The sequence below is a fragment of the Sinocyclocheilus grahami genome, unplaced genomic scaffold (assembly GCF_001515645.1).
Source record: "Sinocyclocheilus grahami isolate Dianchi unplaced genomic scaffold, SAMN03320097.WGS_v1.1 scaffold332.1, whole genome shotgun sequence".
In the NCBI taxonomy this organism is placed as follows: domain Eukaryota; kingdom Metazoa; phylum Chordata; class Actinopteri; order Cypriniformes; family Cyprinidae; genus Sinocyclocheilus; species Sinocyclocheilus grahami.
In genome coordinates this window covers 814,285-837,748 of record NW_015505511.1, presented here as the reverse complement: position 1 = coordinate 837,748, position 23,464 = coordinate 814,285, and the positions used below count along the sequence as shown (strand labels likewise).

Here is a 23,464-nt window from a genome sequence, read left to right as displayed (position 1 = left end):
TTCCTACTCCCACATCTTATTCTCTCTTCACCTACACACCCCTGTATCTGGTAAAGATGTCTTCCTTTTATTCCACTATCCCATAACTTTTGCCATATCTTTCTTACTTCAACTGATATAATTCTCTTGATTTCAGATTTGCTAATTGCTATATTAATTTCACTATGTGAGTGCTTCAGAGCCATCTTAGCCAAGCAGTCTACTTCCTCATTTCCCTCCACCCCCGTATGAGCCGGTACCCATAGGAAGTATACCATTATCCCTGATTGTCTAATTCTAAACAAATACTGTAATACTTCATATATTAGATCTTGCCGCGCTGCAGATTTACCACTCTCTAGACTTGTTAGAACAGACATTGAATCTGTACATATTACAATATTATTTGGTTGTATTTCTTCAATCTTTTGTAGTGCTAATATAATTGCTATTAATTCTGTAGTAAAAACAGACAAATGATCTGATATTCTTTTGGCTATTTTTATTTTAAATGCAGGAATATATACTGCTGCTGCTGTCCTTCCAGATTCAGGATCCTTCGACCCATCCGTATATAAATCTGTAACTGTGAATAATATGCTTGATTTATACCCTGTTGAACTACTATATTTATAGGAATGATCTTCTCCTTTTCATTTATTTCTTTTTGTATTTGAAAGTCAATCAAAGGCACCGGAAACAACCACGGTGGAACCACTGGAATAGCTACAGAAGGATTATTTTCATATTTATTCAACCCTAATCTATCTGCCTCCTTCTTTACTGTCCAACCGAAGCTCTCTAAATCTTTATAGTCATACTCCCAACAATCTTTCAAAAGATTTTTAACTGGATGATATTCTGAGTGACCCTTTACACCAGCCCAATATCTCATCCTCAACTGTAACCTACGGAGTTCTAGGGGCATTTCTCCCATCTCTACCTGTAAAGCATTCACTGGAGATGTTCTAAAAGCTCCACTACATATACGCAGAGCCTGTGACTGTACTACTTCAACTTTTTTGAGCAGAGTTTTGTTCGCCGAACAGTATACTATACTACCATGATCTATACTAGATCTTATTACCGCACTATATATTCTTTTTAATGATTGAGAACTTGCTCCCCAATCAGCACCTGATAAACACCTTAATACATTAATTCCTCTTTTACAATTGTTTTTCAATTAATTTCTGTATATGTATTCCAAAATGTAATTTTGAATCCATCCACATACCCAGGAATCTGACGACTTTCACTTGCTCCAGCTGATGACCATACATCTTAATGTTTAATTTCGGATTCTTTTTCTTATTCGAAAAACAAATTACTTGGGTTTTCGCCACAGAAAAACGAAATCCCCATATCTTAGCTTTCCACAAATGAAATATTCCGTCCCCTTTTCCATAGTGCTCCATCGTCTGCATATAGTAATCTACCTACTCCACTCTCTATACTGTAAAAAATATAATTTATCATCAAGTTAAACAGAATAGGGAATACTTACACTCCCTTGCGGAGTTCCATTCTCTATTGAATATATTCTAGAATACATCGTTCCCACTCTAACTTGAATTGTTCTTCCAAACAAGAAATTTAAAATCCAATTGTACATTCTTCCATTAATTCCCAGACTTTCTAATTTCATTAATAACCCCTCTTTCCACACTTTCCACCTTCTCTACGTCAAAAAAGACTCCCACTAATACCTCCTTCTTAATTTGCACCTTTCTTATTCAAATATATTCAAATATATGAGTCCATAGTACTACGCCCCTTTCGAAACCCACTTTGATATGCTGAAAAAATATTCCTACTCTCAATTACAAATATCAACCTATTCATGACCATCCGTTCCATGAGCTTGCATAGGTTGGATGTCAAAGCTATAGGTCTATAATTACTAGCCTTTGAATGATCTTTTCCTGGTTTTGCAATCGGTACAATTACTCCGTGCTTCCAATCCACTGGCATAATCCCTGTTTTCCAAATCTTATTAAAAAAACTTAAAACCACACCTAAAGATTCGTCTGATAAATGTTTAATCATCTCATAACATATTTCATCTTTACCTGGGGATGTCTGCTTTTTCCCCTGCAATAGCTCTCTTCAATTCATGCATTGTGAGTCTAATATTCGTATTACTGTGTACCATTATAAATGTTTAATCATCTCATAACATATTTCATCTTTACCTGGGGATGTCTGCTTTACCCCTGCAATAGCTCTCTTCAATTCGTACATTGTGAATTCTAATTCTAATGTACTACCAGTCTCAATCTTTTTTCCAAATATGTGACTATTTTCTCTCACCTTCTCTTCCCTATACTTCCTCATACTATCCGTAATATTCGTATTACTGTGTACCATTACAAATGCTTCCGCAAGCATCTCGGCTTTATCATTGTCAGAAACTGCAATTTTATCATTATTTTCTTAAACCGGAATACTATAGTTTCTCTGTATGCCTCCCATCTTCCTGATCATAGCCCATAAATCATTAATATCAATTTCTTCCCCTATTCTATTACAGAATTCTCTCCAGTATGTTCTTTTAGCTGTCCTTACTACCCTCCTCACCATTGTTGAGCTCTCTTATAGTTAATATAATCCTTAAATTGTAAAGTTTTCCTTGCTTTCTTAATTTCTCTGTTTCTATGTGCAACTGCTTTACTACATTCTTCATTCCACCATGGTACTGATTTTCTACTACTTGTGCTTTCCTTTTTACCTATTACTTCCTCTGCTGTACTTCTTAAAATTCCACTAACTTTCTTACTTATTTCTTCAATATCTTCGTTAATTTCATTATATTCTACCATTTTATTATGACACAATTTTGTAAAAAGTTCCCAATTTGCAGTGTTGAATTTCCACCTTGGTTTGCTCTCACCTTTGTTTGATTTATTTCCACACCTAATTGACACCATATAGGATAATGATCACTTCCAATTGTACTTTGCTTTATAACCCTCCATACACTTTTACCAGCTAAGCTATTAGACACTAACGTAATATCTAAAGCTGAGTGACATCTATTGGAAACATCTAATCGAGTAATACTTCCATCATTAATACATACCAACTGACCCCAATCTAGCATTTCTTCCACTATTAACCCATTATAATCATTTTTGTTACTACCCCATAAAGTGTTATGTGCTTTGAAATCCCCACACCAAACCACTTTATTATTGTTATTTCCTCTTATATTCTCCAATTCCTTCTTAATTTCCCACAAGGATTATAAAAATTCATTATTTTAATACTATACCTCCCTTCCCAGATTTCAATCACCACCACCTCGTGATCTGCAATCTCCTCAACATTTCTGTATCCAATTCCTTGTTTTATAAATGTTGCTTCTAGGTATTTTTCAGCTGCTTTTATTATAATTTTGATTCTCTCTGTCCAGCTTTCCGTTTGTGCAGAACAATTCACCACTTCCGCCATAAACATGACAAATGCCACTTTGACTACACTTTTCTTCTTCTTCTTTAAATTTTATTGGCGGCTGGCAAACCAACTGAACGGTGTATTTACCGCCACCTACTGGACTGGAGTGTGGGCATGGCGTACACTTTTATTTTTAATTTTTTTTTATTGCATATGAACATATATAACAGTAAGAGAAATACAACTTTGCATATAAATGCCATCAGTACACAAGATTACAAGTAAAATAAAAAAATAGCCAGAGGAAGAAAGAAAACATAAAATAAATAAATAAATAAAACTAAAATAATGAAGATGGTACAGTTTACTTGTCTATTTCAAATTTGCAGATAATGTTAGAAGTCCTGAGAGCTTTTTTTGCTTTACATTTATATACCATATTACAGTATTGTTTAAATTCGTTGATAAAATTAAAAAGATTTGGTTTACCACCCGACCACTTCATTTTGTGTATACGAGACTTCCCTATTACAACCAGTAATTTAATAATATACGCTTTATCCTTTTCTATCCCATAGTCATCAACATATATCATTATATCAGACCCACCCAGTTTAACAGCTGTATTAAGTTTTCTTGTAATGAAACTCTCAACATCAACCCAAAATATCTTTGTATAGATGCAATGAAAAAAATAAATGAAAAATAGTTTATTTTCCATTACTACAAAATTCACAGGAGTAGTCAATATTCAATTTAAAGCGTTCCACTATATATTTCACCGGATAAATTCTATGCAATATTTTATATGAAACTTCCTTTACTTTGTTATTAACAAAGAATTTATCAACCATTCTCCAAGCCTTACGCCAATTAAAGGGGTCATGTGATGCTTTTTTAAAGATCATTATTTTGTGTATTTGGTGTAACAGAATATGTTGACATGCTTTAATGTTCAAAAATCACATTATTTTTCAAATACTGTACATTATTGTAGGTCCTCTATGCCCCGCCTCTCTCAAATGCTTAGTTTTCTACAAAGTCCCTCCTTCCGACAAGCGTAGTCTGCTCTGATTGGCCAGCTGACCCAGCTGAACACCGCAAGCACTCGTCGGAAATGTAACGCCCCTTACCATAATCGCAAGCTTCATCTTTCAAAATAAATGTAAAGACAGAGCCCGAAAGGAAGAAAGAAAACATAAAATAAATAAATAAAACAACTAAAATAATGAAGACGGTACAGTTTACTGGTCTATTTCAAATTTGCAGATAATGTTAGAAGTCCTGAGAGCTTTTTTTGTTTTACATTTATATACCATATTACAGTATTGTTTAAATTCGTTGATAAAATGAAAAAAATTTGGTTTACCACCCGACCACTTCATTTTGTGTATATGAAACTTCCCCATTACAACCAGTAATTGCATAATATACGCTTTATCCTTTTCTATCCCATAATCATCAACATATATCATTATATCAGGCCCACCCAGTTTAACAGCTTTAAGCTTCTTGTAATGAAGTTCTCAACATCAACCCAAAATATCTTTGTATAGATGCAATGAAAAAATAAATGAAAAACAGTTTATTTTTCATTACTACAAAATTCACAAGAGTAGTCAATATTCAATTTAAAACGTTCCAATATATGTTTCACCGGATAAATTCTATGCAATATTTTATACGAAACTTCCTTTACTTTGTTATCAACAAAGAATTGATCAACCATTCTCCAAGCCTTACGCCAATTTAAGTCTCCAAATATTGATGACCAGAAAAATCCAGCTGGAGGATATGTAACATCATTTACTAGATTTCTAATGTATTTATTTGGTATGTTGTTTTTTAAAATATTAATATTTCCAATAAAAATGGCATCAGTTATATAATCCAGATTAGGGTTTTCATTACATTCATTTTTAAGAAGACATAATACCTTACTGGGTATAGCGTCCATTACAATGGCATATTCTCTGGGTCTAATTGGGATTTTAAATTTGTCAAGAAACTCGGTGTATGATAATAAAACTCCATCAGTATTCATCAACTGACTAACCAATCAAATATTCTTTTCAAACCATATATTAAAAAAAAGTGATTTATGTTTATATAAAATATCTCTGTTATTCCAGATATAATATCTTCTAGGGGAAAAGTTATGTTTATAGGCCAATGTCCAAGCCATGAGAGCTTGTTGATGAAATCTTGCAAGTTTTACTGGAATTTTGTCAATACAATAATATTGCATTTTAACAAAAATTCAAGACCACCGACTGACTTCAACAAAAAGTTTGGGAATGTGTTCCGCATATTATCTTAATTTTTTGAAGTACTGTGTAATCCAATTAATTTTAAATACATTGTTTAGGGTATCCTAATTTAAGGCCCCCATTGTCCCTTGAATTGCATAATATCTCTTTTCTCAAATAATGTGGTTTTCTTCTCCAAATAAAGGCGAAGAGTAATTTGTCCAACGTTTTAACTCCTTTAGAAGCTAAATCAAGTGATAAGCAAACATAAACTGACCTGGAAATTCCTTCCGCCTTGGACAAAAGGACCCTCCCCTGCAAAGATAAATCCCTTTGTAACCACATATTAAATCTATTGTTAGTTTTTCTAATTATTGGATCAAAGTTTAAGTCACTGTGGATTTTTTCATCTTTACATATGATTACTCCAAGGTAATTCACAGTGGTTTCGATTGCAATACCAGATATATTTGATAAATTGCCATTTTTTAAGGGAAAAATAACCGATTTACTCAGATTCATATGCAATCCTGATACAGATGAAACATCATTAATACAATCAACAGCTTTATTAACTTCATGTATGTCTTTAAGAAAGAGTGTTGTATCATCTGCAAATTGACATAGCTTAAATTCTTTTCCCATAGTTGTAATACCTTGAAAATATCCTTTCTTGAGATGAAGAGCTAATAAGTGGGTTGCTAACAGAAAAAGAAAAGGAGAACATGGACAACATTGTCTTATTCCTCTGCCAATTTCAAATCTATTAGATGTTCCTTGGGCCAATTTTACAGAACTGGTGCATCCTTTGTATAACATTTTAACAGCTTTTAAAAATATATTTGCCAAATACGAAAAAACTTTTTCTTGTCTGTTGGGTTATAATTTATCATTACCGAAGTTATAATCATTTGTAAATATGTTCATGCATCTTAGTTCTCTGATTAGCTAGAAAAAAAGCTTATTCCAGGGCAGGCATTCTCAAGTGATATGCAAAAGGTAGCAGGGAGGCAAACAGAGAACGTTCTGCTAACGTTTCAATGCAGCGTTTGGTTATTTTGTAACCAAGAACGTTCTGAAAACGAACCTACTGTAGGCTCCTTTTTTTTAGCTATAATCTAACTATCCCAGAACGTTGCAGGGAGTTTTTTTCGTCTTCTCAAAACAAGGTATAATTCTTATTAAACATTTAATACGCGTGAACGCTAAGAAGCTGCATTTTGTCGAAGTAAAACGCTTCCTTAGCCTCATTGGCTGGAATCGTGTTTGCGCACTGGAAACTCGGTTGCTGATTGGCTTCTACGTCTGTCAGTCAGGCTTACCCAAGGTTGGTTGTGATGCAGTGATTGTTGATGTGTGTGTGCTGTCAAAAGTCAGCGATCTGCTGAGTCTGTATATCCGTAAGCGTAGGGGATAATGAAATAGCGACAAGGTAAGGTGCTTAGCGAAGGATACAATGTAATATGCGATTAAGAGGTTTAATATTTCAGGGAGAAGTAAGACTTAATTGTGGTATTTGATTTAAAACGAGTGCTGGCTGGTGAGTTATAAAGTTCTCGTGCACGGATGACTGCCTGTTAAACTGGTTTGTGGGAGGCAGAGTTTTGAGAAACAAGTTTTTTTTGTCAGTTTTAGAATGATAAAAAAGAATGATACAGCGAGCTGTAAAATGCTAACGGCTTTAGGTCACAATTTCGGTTGCGATATGAATGTACGTTATTTGGTGCATGCGTCTAAAAAAAACATACCTCGTTATCAAGCCAGTCAAACATTGAACGCGTATAGTCAATGTAAACGTTCCTGCGGATGCCTGTGGTTGCAGTTTTGGTCAATACAGCAGAGTTTAGCTCCATCCCTGGTTAAACACACCTGAACCAGCTAATCAAGGTTGCCTTCCAGGTAACGTTACGCTTGTTTGTTTGAGCTAAACTCTGCAGGACATTGGAATACAGTGTATTAGTTCATCACTTCATGCATCTTAAAGGGATAGTTCACCCAAAAATGACAATTCTGTCATTAATTACTCACCCTCATGTTGTTCCAAACACCTTAAGATCAGAATCCGAACACAAATTAAAGGGGTCATATGATGCTATTTCAATTTTTCCTTTCTCTTTGGAGTGTTACAAGCTCTTGGTGCATAAAGAAGATCTGTAAAGTTGCAAAGACTAAAGTCTCAAATCCAAAGAGATATTCTTTATAAAAGTTCAGAGTCAGCCAAACCTACCTAAAGCGCTCGTTCTAACACGCCCCCACATGTCTACATCACTATGTGGGAAGATTTGCATAACGCCGCCCAAATGTTCACGCAAAGAAAGAAGGCGTAACTTTTATTCTCGCTGTAGTATTGTTGACGCTGCAGCCATGTCGTGAAGACGCTGTGTGCTTCGTTGTGAAAGCGTAACTACTTTGTTTGGTCTTCCAAAAGAGGACAATATCCGCTTCGTCATGCCTGGAGCTGATCTGTGCTGGTTGCTGAGGAAATACATCAACTTAGTGCTGTAGATCGCCGGATCGGCTTTCATAGAAACAAAAACAATAATGTGTTTTTTTTACTTTAAACCGCATAAACACATTTCATTACACCAAATACACAAAATAATGTTCTTTTTAGCAGCATCATATGACCCCTTTAAGATATTTTTGATGAAATCCAAGCGCTTTCTGACCCTGCATAGACAGCAATGCAACTACCACGTTCAAGGCCCAGAAAGGTAGTAAGGACATCATTAAAATAGTCCATGTGACATCAGTGGCTCCACTGTAATATTATAAAGCTATGACAATACTTGTTGCGTGCAAAGAAAACAAAAATGCAACGTTGTACTCTCATGAATGCACGTCCGAGAGTGACACGGAAGAGAAGGAATTGTTAAATAAAGTCATTATTTTTACTACATTTCTGGGCCTTTAACGTGCTAGTTTCATTGTTGTCTATGGAGGGTTAGAAATAGTGCTGGGCGGTATACCGGTTCATACCGAATACCGCTGTTTACTTTTGTTATGATATTAATTTTTAAAATACCGCAATACCGGTGTATGTCGCTTAAACAACGTTCAGCACGCGACACTGTTTGAAAGGGGTCTCTTTTCACTGGTGCACTGTGGTGAGGGAACAGCTGTATGTGTTACTAAGTGTGAAAGTTCTGAAACTGAAGCTGTAGAACTAATAGAACGTGATGATGACACAGAAGAACTCATCCACTTATCCACATTGACCTCCACAAATATCCACCGCCCGCTGCCATCAGCTCCCGCGTCTCACACACACACGAGCACGACTTTAGCACTAGATTTAACAACTTTCAGACCCTTTTAGCGCTTTTTTCCATAGAATATTCATACTGACAAACCTAGCGACTTTTTGGGATAAACCTTAGCTATGGTTCAGTTGGAAGATTTTGCCAGTGCTGTCCCGCGAACGTGAGGTCTGACTTTCCCGGAGAAGTGTCGCCTCTCTCGGCGTCTGTTCTGTGCAGTGAGCGGCAGAGAAGCAGCGCATTCAGTTGGCCGCACCGCAGCCGACTCGTCAATAGACGAGTACAAAACAGCGTTTCCTAGCACCTGTCGCTTACTGATTGTTTGGAATTATAAATATGAGCGTAGTTCATCTGTTAATATCACATGCACTTTTTTGTTTGTTGTTTTTTTTAGTTTATTCCTCAGGAAGTGCGCTGCATGAGACAAAAAAGTAATATAGCCAACATGATGGTGTGTAATTAATGACAGAATTTTCATTTGTGGGTGAACTAACCCTTTATAGAGTTTCTTCTCCTCAAACATATCTTGTTCAGAGTATGGAGCTCAGTGTGCAAAAGTAAAGGAATAAGGGTTCCCACAGTTTGTTTGTTTTTTATTTATTTGTATATTTTAGTATTTTTTAATAGCAGAACAGGTTAAATAATGTAAGTTAACAGCATGTTTTAGCGATGAAAGTTATGAAAATGAACAGTGCGAAAGTAAAAAAAAAAAGAAATCAGGAAGGGGGCCAACACTTTTTCACACCACTGTAATTATGATATTTATTTATGATATTCTGTATATTTTATATTAAAAAATCGTATGACCTTATTATCTCATGGTATTATGACCTTTGAATCTTAAACGTAAACTTGATATAGTAAAAGAGGAAAATATAAAATGATTAGAAAAATCCTTAACCAGTAATCTGAAATAAACTAATAAATTTACAAATATTTTTAAAAATAAATACAAAAACATCTTTAAAAAAAAAAAGAAGCAATAAGATTCTAAGAATCAAAGGTCATAATATCAAAATGTTAGGGTCATAAGATTTTTGTATCCACCTTATTCCTAAACGCGGAAGTAAGCCTATGGGCGAGAGTTCCGGTTAATTAGCCGCTATAGGAAAATAACGAGAAGAATAACAACATGCAATAAACAGTAAAACTGTTTGCATTACAAACCAGTGCGTTCATAATTAAGATAATAAACAAAAATAAAATGGTAATTTGCAATATCAAGCAGCAAAACGAGCGGTTTTGTACTGCTAAAAATAGCTGGACATGGATGAGACCCATACAATTTTAAAGTAAAAAAAAATCAGGAGATATATATTAATAGGGAAGAGGGAAGGTACAATGATTTTTTTATTTTTTATTATTATTATATATTTTTTTAAGAAACTTTCCACTTTACAGCTTTCCACTCCCCACCCTTACTCCAGGTCACTATGCAGTTCCTGGGCCGTATCCTGGACACGGTGAGCTCCGTGTCGACTCTGTTCTCCAACCCATACCGTGTGAGAGATGTGCAGCTGTCGGATTATAATGGCAAAGTGCTACTGAAACAGGAGGGCAGGCTGGTCCTGTACAAGAACCAACAGAGCCAGTCATGGGACTGCCTGCTTCTCTGCCCCGAGACTTCATCTGTGGCTCTGAGGTGAGACCCTTTAGTTAAGCTTCACAATATAGCGTGACCCATCTTCAGTCAATAAATTGATTTCCTGTAAAAAGTCACTAGGGTCCTGTGATTTCATCATAATCTTGCAAAAACTCCCATATTGCTTCACAGTATGTTGAACAGATTTGCTTTCCCATCAGCCACCGCCCTGAATATGGCTTTACATTGTCATCCACTTCATTAGCTCATCATATGTGGGTTTCCGGAATGACTGGAACTGTGATTTTGATATCTTTGTGCTCAGGATGTTCCAGGTAGCTTCAGAGGAAAACGCCATGAATTGGTTTCCTCAGTATGCCCTCAAACTCCGCCCATTTTATGAGATGCTCCGCCCACCGCTGAAACCTGAAATGTTCCAGCCAGTCGTGGACTGCGTGCGGAATCACCCCGACTGGAGCTCGGCTCACATCACCGTGGATACTGGACTGAGGGACTGTCTCAAACACAATTACGTTTTGAGGTGAGACGTCAAAGGACAAAGTTCAAAGGTCACATACACTGTATCTGAGAAGTTTCCATATTCAATTTTTTATTATATTAAATGTACTATTAATTATTATTAATTGGCGGGTACAACTTTTACGAATTATAACAATGCAATGAAGTGAAATCAACAGACAGTTTTTAAAGAGATTCGCTGTTTCTAACATAAGCGAATAAAATAACCTTTTACAAAGACCAGGGGCCTCATGTATAAAACTTTACGTAGATTTCATCCTAAATGTGTGCATACGCACAAAAGCTAGATTTTGCGTACGTACAACAGTTTTCAGATTTATAAAGCCATGCATACGCCAGAACCTGCACAAAATTCCCTTTGTAATACCCAGTCAGCGGAAGATTGTGCGTACATGAATCTCCAGAACCAACAGAGCCAGTCATGGGACTGCCTGCTTCTCTGCCCCGAGACTTCATCTGTGGCTCTGAGGTGAGACCCTTTAGTTAAGCTTCACAATATAGCGTGACCCATCTTCAGTCAATAAATTGATTTCCTGTAAAAAGTCACTAGGGTCCTGTGATTTCATCATAATCTTGCAAAAACTCCCATATTGCTTCACAGTATGTTGAACAGATTTGCTTTCCCATCAGCCACCGCCCTGAATATGGCTTTACATTGTCATCCACTTCATTAGCTCATCATATGTGGGTTTCCGGAATGACTGGAACTGTGATTTTGATATCTTTGTGCTCAGGATGTTCCAGGTAGCTTCAGAGGAAAACGCCATGAATTGGTTTCCTCAGTATGCCCTCAAACTCCGCCCATTTTATGAGATGCTCCGCCCACCGCTGAAACCTGAAATGTTCCAGCCAGTCGTGGACTGCGTGCGGAATCACCCCGACTGGAGCTCGGCTCACATCACCGTGGATACTGGACTGAGGGACTGTCTCAAACACAATTACGTTTTGAGGTGAGACGTCAAAGGACAAAGTTCAAAGGTCACATACACTGTATCTGAGAAGTTTCCATATTCAATTTTTTATTATATTAAATGTACTATTAATTATTATTAATTGGCGGGTACAACTTTTACGAATTATAACAATGCAATGAAGTGAAATCAACAGACAGTTTTTAAAGAGATTCGCTGTTTCTAACATAAGCGAATAAAATAACCTTTTACAAAGACCAGGGGCCTCATGTATAAAACTTTACGTAGATTTCATCCTAAATGTGTGCATGCGTACAAGTTCAGATGTATAAAGCCATGCATACGTGACAACCTGCGCAAAGTAATACCCAGTCAGCGGAAGATTGTGCGTACATGAATCTCCTCCCCGAAATAGCGATATATGGAGCTTAGTTTTAATATGCATAATGTCATCTGCTTATCATTTACATGCATATTCCCATCCACGTGACACCATGTTTAACGCAGTTAAGGGTAGGAATACGTTAGGAAAATATGAGATACGGACTATAAATGCAATTTGAGACATCACTATTCTAATTTATGCAGTTTGCCTTAAAGTTAAACATATATTTTAGAATGTTTATAGCCTATATTTTTATGGAAAGAGATAGGCCTTATTTTTTTTGCAGAGGAACTATAGCTGTCTGACTAACCGCATCAATAACAAAACATTTTGAAAATAAAATGCGCATATCTTACAGTTACATATTTCCTTCAAATTCTATCTTTTAAATATGGTGTTTGTCACAATATTGGGAGCACGAAAGGAATATCATTAAGCTACTGTCTGTGCGTGACACCTGTGAACAGTTCTACTGTCATCAGACCAATGGGCTGTTTGATCAATGAGCGCATCCTTATGTCTGTCGTTACCGTCTATGTTCCAAAGCCATCAGATGAAGTCAAGTTCACATCAATGATCAGTATTCGTGCAAAAGTATTTTCTCAGAACATGAGTTCTGCTGTTTAGAACACAATTTAAAGCGGAATTGTCATGCGCCAAGCAATCCTCGCTGTGATTAAAACATTAAATTTCATACCACAGGAAAATTGTTCGAAAGCAGCACATCCACTGCAAATATTTCTGTTTAAATTCATATACAAATGTTGTAATTTCTGGATAATAATTTCATGAAATTTCAGTGCTTAAAGGGGTCCTATTATGCTCTTTTACAAAGTCTTGATTTTGTTTTGGGGGTGTACTAGAACATGCTCTCATGCTTGGTGGTTCGAAAAACGCATTATTTTTCACATAATTTACATTATTACAATACCTCTCTCCCCAGGCTGGCACAAACGCCTCGATTAGTTCCGGCTTTGATGAAGTTCCGCTTTCAAGTATTCTAACAAGTATTGTTGTTGCTTCGTATAATTGAGGATGAACCCCTTTTTGTGGTGAACTAACCCTTTAAGCAAGGTCCAGTGCTGCACACGTGCCACAGTATCGATACAGAGACAAAGTCAAATCTCTGTGATGATACATTATCATATCGATGTATCGTACACAGCACTAAGATACGTATATGTTTTTGTCTATTAATAATATCTTTTTTACATTTTTAATAATTCATTTCTTTTTCAGTTTAAGTTTTTTAAAACATCAAGCTAAACTAAATGAAAATGAAAAGGTTTATTTTAGGCCTGCACAATATATCGTTTCAGCATCAATATTCCGATGTGCACATTGCAGGATGTGCGATGTTTAGTATACTGATCGTTTTCTTTGAACACACAGACACCGTGTCTGCGCCGGACATGACACGCCCCGCGCCGCAACAGCTAAAATTTGTCTACACTGGACGCGAAAAGCGACCGCTGCAAATCATTTGAACTTTGTGTCAGTTCATCATAAATAAAACGTGGCAGCAGTTTACTGTCAGGGATTTGTCGTGTCGCGCCATGCTGCATCTAGTGTAGACAGCATCACTGATTATAATGGGTTCTTCTATTGTATTTTGTCACGTTGCGCCACTCGCGTCCGGTGTAGACACGGTGAGAGAAACATTTTGAAAATAAAACGCGCATATCTTACAGTTTCCTTCAAATTCTATCTTTTAAATATGGTGTTTGTCACAATATTGGGAGCACGAAAGGAATATCATTAGGCTACTGTCTGTGCGTGACACCTGTGAACAGTTCTACTGTCATCAGACCAATGGGCTGTTTGATCAATGAGCGCATCCTTATGTCTGTCGTTACCGTCTATGTTCCAAAGCCATCAGATGAAGTCAAGTTCACATCAATGATCAGTATTCGTGCAAAAGTATTTTCTCAGAACATGAGTTCTGCTGTTTAGAACACAATTTAAAGCGGAATTGTCATGCGCCAAGCAATCCTCGCTGTGATTAAAACATTAAATTTCATACCACAGGAAAATTGTTCGAAAGCAGCACATCCACTGCAAATATTTCTGTTTAAATTCATATACAAATGTTGTAATTTCTGGATAATAATTTCATGAAATTTCAGTGCTTAAAGGGGTCCTATTATGCTCTTTTACAAAGTCTTGATTTTGTTTTGGGGGTGTACTAGAACATGCTCTCATGCTTGGTGGTTCGAAAAACGCATTATTTTTCACATAATTTACATTATTACAATACCTCTCTCCCCAGGCTGGCACAAACGCCTCGATTAGTTCCGGCTTTGATGAAGTTCCGCTTTCAAGTATTCTAACAAGTATTGTTGTTGCTTCGTATAATTGAGGATGAACCCCTTTTTGTGGTGAACTAACCCTTTAAGCAAGGTCCAGTGCTGCACACGTGCCACAGTATCGATACAGAGACAAAGTCAAATCTCTGTGATGATACATTATCATATCGATGTATCGTACACAGCACTAAGATACGTATATGTTTTTGTCTATTAATAATATCTTTTTTACATTTTTAATAATTCATTTCTTTTTCAGTTTAAGTTTTTTAAAACATCAAGCTAAACTAAATGAAAATGAAAAGGTTTATTTTAGGCCTGCACAATATATCGTTTCAGCATCAATATTCCGATGTGCACATTGCAGGATGTGCGATGTTTAGTATACTGATCGTTTTCTTTGAACACACAGACACCGTGTCTGCGCCGGACATGACACGCCCCGCGCCGCAACAGCTAAAATTTGTCTACACTGGACGCGAAAAGCGACCGCTGCAAATCATTTGAACTTTGTGTCAGTTCATCATAAATAAAACGTGGCAGCAGTTTACTGTCAGGGATTTGTCGTGTCGCGCCATGCTGCATCTAGTGTAGACAGCATCACTGATTATAATGGGTTCTTCTATTGTATTTTGTCACGTTGCGCCACTCGCGTCCGGTGTAGACACGGTGAGAGCCACGCAGATGCACATGAATACCAAATTCTGTTCACTTCCACGTCTATTTGTGCCTGAAATTACACATACACGTGAAACTGTGTCAAAATGCATGCCTCTGCAAGTATCCTTGTAAACACAGTTACTCATGGTTTAGGTGAAGGTAAACAAGTGAGAAAGAAAATGGATGTTTAACTGTATATTGGTTCACAGCAGTTTAAAGCCTTTCCTGAGGCTTTCAGTATCATGGAATGTTAATCGAACAACAAAACACCGAAAAATCACTTTTGTAGCTTTAACACAGATTTATTAGATTTAATTTATACAGTGAAGACTATGTAGTGTTATTTTACATTTGATTATTCAATTTCTGTAGCCTACCTGAATACTGTTAGACTTACCTGAAAAATATAAAGCACCATTTATTTCATTTGTATCTTTGTTCTATTAGATTTATCTATGCTTGCAATTTGTTTATTTTCTATGCTGATTTACTCCCCTACAAAATCACCCCAATCATTGATTATTTTTTTTCTATTTATTCAAGTCATCTGGTAATTTTTTTCCATATTGCGTCTTATATAGACAGGTGTGTGGCTTTGCTAATCAAGTCCAATCAGTATAATCAAACACAGCTGGACTCAAATGAAGGTGTAGAACCATCTCAAGGATGATCAGAAGAAATGGACAGCACCTGAGTTAAATATATGAGTGTCACAGCAAAGGGTCTGAATACTTAGGACCATGTGATATTTCAGTTTTTCTTTTTTAATAAATCTGCAAAAAATTCATCAATTCTGTGTTTTTCTGTCAATATGGGGTGCTGTGTGTACATTAATGAGGGAAAAAAATTAACTTAAATGATTTTAGCAAATGGCTGCAATATAACAAAGAGTGAAAAATGTAAGGGGGTCTGAATACTTTCCGTACCCCCTGTATATATATATATAATGGTTCAATACGAATGTGTGTATCGTTACACCCCTATGCATTACTAACCGAATGATTCGTTGAACTAATCCTGTTACATTTGGAAAATAAAAGAGCTTATGCCGAGTTCACACTGCATGATTTTCAGAATCATCGGATCACCGTTGTTTTCACACAGCACGACTGTCTGGGGTAGCATTCAGTTGCTGCTGTGTTCACATTGCAAGAGGTTACACACTGCATGACTTTACAATAGGAAGAATCGCTGACAACTGTCTGATCTGCAAACTGTCCAAACGCACATGAGAGTTGATAAGGAAATAACGCAAGATCACGCTGATAGTCACGCTGAGGTCTACGTATAGTCCTCCCCGAACACACAATAACTAACAAAGATGACTTCCTTGACCATCTAACAACATATACAAATACACAAATCGAAGTACTTGAAAGTGAAACCAACGTTTTGTGCATATTATGATGTTTATTTCTCATAGCCTGCAAAAGCCCTCAAAGTGATGAAAAAGAAAAATGCAATAAATCTTTTGTCCTTTTATAGAAGAATATTATTTACAGGAAAAAAAACCTAGCCCCCTTTTATGTTTAATTTTATTTTTTTATACATATATACCGCATGTTTCAGTCAGAACTCATTTCACACAGCAGGATTTTGAATCGCCGACAGGTCCAGATATTTAGCATGCCAAATATTTCACAGGTGTCGGCAACGCATCGGCGATGCCCTCAGATCGTGTCTTTGATAATTCACATGATTGTCATGTCATTTCGAGCATTTGTCTGCGATTTCGCAAAATCTGTTGGAGAGTGAAAATCAGGGCTAATATCGTGCAGTGTGAACTTGGCATACAAGTGTGTGAAATATAATGTTCTCAGTGCCACTGCGCTTAACAAGGCAGCCTAAACGATGTAACAGGTAACGTGCTGTCTAGTGGATGGGCACGCACTGCGAAAGGCCCTACGATAACCTCTCCTTGCTGGGTTGCGATGATCTTGTATCGACGATAGCCAGAGATATTGTCAAAAACATAAATTATTGGCAATAATAAGAGGATTTGGCATTTCCAAATTAATGTAGGCCTGTTACATTCTTATTTTTATTAGGCCTATTATTATTATTATTATTATTATGAAGTTACTTTTATAATTTAATTTAATTAGTCTATTAAATTTAAAATTACAATTAATCTGCCCTGCAGTATTACCGCATAACTGACGCGTTGCGAGGATAACAACAGATACGCCTATTTACTCCCCAATTAAAATGTTTTAAGAAAGGTATTTTAAAAGAGGTCTATTATTCAATTAATTAGGCCTATAATTAAAATATTAACACTGCAGTCATCAATAAAAATCAATGAAATAAAAAGCTTTATTGAGCCTATTTTAAGCACCGACTTTCAAAAACGAATTGTTTAACACGAAATAGGTTTCTTCTCAATTTTTTTTTCACTTTGTACTTCCACAAGAGAAATATTAAGGGAATAAATTTAAACAGTTAGCTATATACCGTTATCAGCACATGTTAAAGTAGATTCGTCTCATCATAAAGTTAAATTACAAATATAGAAATAATCAACAAAATACAACTTTACAATGGTTTTCCACAGAGTTCGCATCACAGGACGTCAACTTCTTGTTTGCTGCCTATTTTGTACTCTTTTTCTAAAAAATAAAATGTGAAAAAATACGCAACATGCAGCATTGTCACAATATGCATAAGTGAGATAAAAACCTGACCATTTTTTAAACCAACCTCATGTAAAAAAAATCTCTTCTGAGTCTGATAATAAACATTAAATCGAGAACAAAATGTTTAAAAATTCTGATTGTCTGTGGCCCCTTGCAGTCAGATGAACGCCCGTGACGCCCAGGGTCAGACCCCGCTGCACCTGGCGTGCGAGAGAGGAGATGTGGGCTGCATACACGAGCTCCTAAAGGAGTGTCAGGCTCGCACAGACATCAAGGACAAGAACGGAGAGACGCCCATGCACTGCGCTGCTAAACAAGACTCTGCTGTTATTATAGAGGTGAGAGGTCAGTTTAGGGATTATATACAATCTGCTGAATGCCAAATTCGGGTGTCTGTGATTGTGTATGTTTGTCGCTCGTAGGTTTTGTGTGCACAGATGTGCGTGGGTATGAACGAGTTGAACGCCGCCGGGGAAACACCAATGCACATTGCATGCCGTCTCGGGAGGGTCGAGGCGGTCAAGGGCTTGGTTGGGGGCGGAGCCTGCTGTGACGTCATGGGAAGCAATGGCTATCCGATCCACACCGCCGTGAAGTTTAGTGAGAAAAGGTGTGGAACAAGAATCTTTTTGTCACTTTTTAATTGATAATTCACTTGTAGGCTTCTAAATCATTCTCACTCTTTTAGTTGTGCTGAAGCAATTTTAAACACCAACCCAAATCAACTTCTGGTGGAGGATCCGATTTACGGCGGAACGCCTCTTCACTGGGCCAAGACTGCCGAGGTCAGGAACGCTTCCTGTTCTTTTTCGTACTTTAGGAATTCTAAGTGTTAGTTATTTGACTGTCCTGTCGTAGGTTTTGTGTGCACAGATGTGCGTGGGTATGAACGAGTTGAACGCCGCCGGGGAAACACCAATGCACATTGCATGCCGTCTCGGGAGGGTCGAGGCGGTCAAGGGCTTGGTTGGGGGCGGAGCCTGCTGTGACGTCATGGGAAGCAATGGCTATCCGATCCACACCGCCGTGAAGTTTAGTGAGAAAAGGTGCGGAACAAGAATCTTTTTGTCACTTTTTAATTGATAATTCACTTGTAGGCTTCTAAATCATTCTCACTCTTTTAGTTGTGCTGAAGCAATTTTAAACACCAACCCAAATCAACTTCTGGCGGAGGATCCGATTTACGGCGGAACGCCTCTTCACTGGGCCAAGACTGCCGAGGTCAGGAACGCTTCCTGTTCTTTTTCGTACTTTAGGAATTCTAAGTGTTAGTTATTTGACTGTCCTGTGTGTTCTCTCTCTCTAGATGAGCCGTGTGCTGCTGGACCGAGGATGTAACGTCAACTACCTGAGTAAGACCGGAGAGAGTCCATTACACATCTTGACCAAGAGGGGGCGCTTTGAGGCCGCAATGACGCTGCTGACCCATGGAGCCGACCCCAACATTAAGGGTCAGGATGGAAACACAGCACTGCACCTCGCCATGAAGGTATGAGAGAATTTCATAAAGCCTGTGAAGAACATTTCTGGCTAGTATTTCACCTCAATATATATGTAAATAAATATACACTTTAAAAATAAGTGTAATTTATATAGTAAAATGTGTCATAATAGTACTTGTTGTACTGCTTTTAATTTGTAATCAATTTTAAAAATGTGATTAATAATTAAAATGTGTTTCATAAAAAAACAAACATATTTACTAGTAAATAATGCATAATAAACATTATTTATTAATTTTATACTTATTGAGAATTCAAAACTCAAATGTAAAATGTTTAATTACATTGTTATTATTATTTTTTGACAAATAGTTTATTTGACAAAAAATTAGGTAAAATAATCTATTTTAATTTAAATTTCCTTTTATTTTATATTTTATGTTTTCACCTAAGTTTTATTTACATTGTAGTCTTTTTTTATTTTATTTTATTTTTTTACTTTCTATTTAACTTTCTATCCAATTTCATGCTTTAATTAGTACTTCAACTTAAAATGGTTTTATTTCAACTGTGTATCCTCTGGGCCCACAGTTGGACCACATGGACCTGATCAAAGCTCTCATGGTGTTTGGAGCAGATGTCGAGGTTCACAATGATCTTGGAGAGACACCGGGACTCATCGCTGCTCGTACCAGCAAGGGTGAGAGAGATGTGAGATTAGACATCAGATTGAAGGCTAGCAGAACAGTCGCCAATGTATTCAAGCTCTTTCAATTTCTAGTTGCACAGTGTCACAGAGCCCGTTGTCTAACCATAAACCATCATAAACTTTGTTGATATTCATATGTACAATGCAAGTTTGCATTCGTAGCATATTTCATGCTTTTAAAGACACCAGGGTCCATATTCACAGAACATTTTATCTTACCACTAAGAGTTCTCCTAAACAGCAGTAAAAAGTTTTTAGCTAAGATTTTTCTCTTAAAACCTATTCACAAAGCTGCTGAGAAAAACTTTTACTAAGGAATAGAGAAGTCTTAAGCTAAGAGTAAGGGCGGGTTTGACCTCGTTGCTATGGATGATGTTAGCGTGCTTACTAACTATGCACACAGTGATTGGCTGATTGTCTCTGTCAGAGATTTATTCATAGAAATATTGTAGAGCGTGATATTATGTTGCCGTATTTAAAAAAAAAAAAGGGGGGTTCAAAATAAAAATGTTAATTGCCACATTCAATTAAAGATTTTAAAATGCAGGCTAAGTGTCACTAATTAAACAATATAATATATAAGTATATGCTCAGCTAATTTTCAGCCTGTATGCTTCTTGTAAACATATTAGTGAATATGCATATAAACTTCCTTTTAATAAACAGCGTAGAATAATCATTGCTGATAGTAAGACATGCAAACGTAAAAGAAAACCAAACTGGATGCGAAACAGCTGTTACTTCTTGCTCAGCTGGCTAATGAAACAAGGATATAATCAAAGGAAAATTTGGAGTTGGAATAACTGCCAAAACCAAAGGCGATACCTTTTTAAAAGCTCATTATTGTCAAATGTTTCTAAAATGTTTATGTTCTGAAGCAAGTTGCCAGCAACAGCCATTTTAGGATAGTTTGTGGCTTGATCTTATGGCGCTTTTCCACTGCATGGTACGGCTCGGTACGGTTCACTTTTGGGGGGTTTTCCACTGGGTACAGTACCTGGTACCTGGTATTTTTTTTAGAACCACCTCGGTTGAGGTTCCAAGTGAACCGTACCATTACCAAAATGTGACGTGTAAACTCTTCTGATCACGGATTGGCCGGAGAGAATCGTCACTACCTGTGTCACTGAACTATAACATAGAACCGCTAGATTTAAATCAGCACAGCCAGCGAAGAATCGAACGCAACTGTTTTGAACGAGCGCACCTTTTTTTAACAACCAAAAAGTGGCTGTTCCCCCTGTTGAGGAAGTACAGACGTTCCTCTCGTTGATGGCAGAGGAGCTGATCCAGCGAGAGCTTGATGGGGCGACGCGGAATGAAATTTCACAGATTTAGGAGCTAGTTTTAGTGCTAAAACACTTTGTGAAATACTCTTAGAGCAAAAATTTAGGAGTCCTAAATTTAGGACTGACACGCCCATTATTTGCTAAATTTTCTCCTAAATTGGCAAGTTATGAGCTACTTATGGCAATGGTAACAAAATCTATGAGAGTAAAAAAAACATGCACAGACAAATCCAAATTAAACCCTGCGGCTCGTGACGACACATTGATGTTCTAAGACACAAAACGATCGGTTTGTGCAAGAAATTTATATCATTTTTTACCACTATGTCCAACTGTCTTTGGGCGTGCGCACGGCATCCGGTGCGTGAGGTGTGTACGCGCTCTGGTGTAGTTTACGCAAGCGCCGGAAGTGATCTCTCGCGCGTATACGTCACTCATTGTTTACACAGTGCACAGTCATTGTAGGTACGACGGCTAATCAAAATGGTACTTACTTGCGCTTATCCGGATTGTTCAAACCAACTTAAAGCTAAAATATTCCGTTCTCTCGCGCGAACTCATTCGGGAGTGGTGACTTTCCACGTATTCCCAACTTCTGAGCCTGCTTGCCTGAAGTTATGGTTGATTGCTCTTCGGCTGGATATCAACACACTGTGATGAGTCGGCTGCCTCCCCCTAATTATCAGCATCACCCCATCCCTTAATCGCCGCTCTTCACCAGGCTCCCGACATGAGTTGGTGCGTGTGAGAGGAGGGGCGCTGAAATAGCCAGGGCTGGCTGCGTGTGATGGGGCACACCTGAACCGAATGGAGCCTCATCACTGCCGCTGTTTAAATGCTGAGCGCGCCTCTCTTCGGGAGACCGGTCTCTTCCCCGTGCATGCACGCTGGTGTTCTCGTGGGTCCAGGAGGGGTGCGTAGAGGGACTCCCGTGCCGCCAGAGTCGTGAGCTGCCGGACCCGCAGTCCGGATGAGAACCGCACCCGTTACACGGCCGTCGGGCAAGCGCCGTGGGCAGAGAGAAGGTCGAAGCCGCTGAAAGAAGCCGCCGCCCCTCGCGCCCCGGACCGGAGAGGGGAGCGCGAGCGCCCGCCGGACTCTGCCCCTTACCTGGACCCTTCCTTCCTGACCACTGCCCTTCCCTTCACGAACCCCGCAGCACGACGAGGACACCAGATCCCCTGTTTATTTTGGATACTTGATTCCCTTTTTTTCTGAACACTTTGTTTATTTTCTGTTAATAAAAGCCTCTCCGAGGCCTGACGCCACACCTACTGTGTCTGTCGTTTGCTCCTCCCGCGACAACACCCATTAACGTAAACTACGCCAGAGCACGTACACCCCTCACGCACCGGAAGTCGTGCGCACGCCCAAAGACAGTTGGACATAGTGGTGTATTAGAGGTAAAAAATTATATAAATACTGTTCGGTTTCTGGCACAAACCGATCGTTTCGTGTCTTAGGACATCAATGTGTCGTCACGAGCCGCAGGGTTTAACTTGGATTTGTCTGTGCATGTTTTTTTTACACTCATAGATTTTGTTACTATTACCATGCATTATACGACTGATAGACTGCAACAGTTGGACTTCAAATCATCAAATGTGTTCTACTGAAGAAACAAAGTCACCTACATCTTGGATGCCCTGGGGGTAAGCAGATAAACATCAAATTTTCTTTTTTGGGTGAACTATCCCTTTAAGATGTTTTGTGAATACGGTCCCAGTAGTCTATTTATTATTTTTTTTTTTTCAGAATTAAAGGGGTCATATGATGCGATTTAAATTTTTCCTTTCTCTTTGGAGTGTTACAAGCTCTTGGTGCTTAAAGAAGATCTGTCAAGTTGCAAAGACTAAAGTCTCAAATCCAAAGAGATATTCTTTATAAAAGTTAAGAGTCAGCCATACCTACCTACAACGGCTTGTTCTAACACGCCCCCACATGTCTACGTCACGATGTGGGAAGATTTGCATAACACCGCCCAAATGTTCACGCAAAGAAAGAAGGCGTAACTTTTATTCTCGCTGTAGTATTGTTGCTGTCGCCATGTCGTGAAGACGCTGGGTGCTTCGTTGTGAAAGCAAAACTACTTTGTTTGGTCTTCCAAAAGAGGACGATAT

General features: G+C 37.8%; 1 protein-coding gene across 1 annotated transcript in view; it reads left to right on the top strand.

The window, feature by feature from the left end:
- The first annotated feature begins 6,968 nt into the window (after positions 1–6,968).
- LOC107602675 (85/88 kDa calcium-independent phospholipase A2-like) overlaps positions 6,969–23,464 on the top strand; it is a 29,278-nt gene continuing 12,782 nt past the window's right edge. The window contains exons 1-8 of the mRNA XM_016295240.1: positions 6,969–7,056; positions 10,312–10,526; positions 10,792–11,007; positions 18,062–18,242; positions 18,327–18,514; positions 19,029–19,125; positions 19,211–19,393; positions 19,938–20,046. Coding sequence (XP_016150726.1) covers positions 10,318–10,526; positions 10,792–11,007; positions 18,062–18,242; positions 18,327–18,514; positions 19,029–19,125; positions 19,211–19,393; positions 19,938–20,046 — 1,183 coding nt within the window. The 5' untranslated portion in view covers positions 6,969–7,056; positions 10,312–10,317. The remainder of the gene's footprint in view (positions 7,057–10,311; positions 10,527–10,791; positions 11,008–18,061; positions 18,243–18,326; positions 18,515–19,028; positions 19,126–19,210; positions 19,394–19,937; positions 20,047–23,464) is intronic.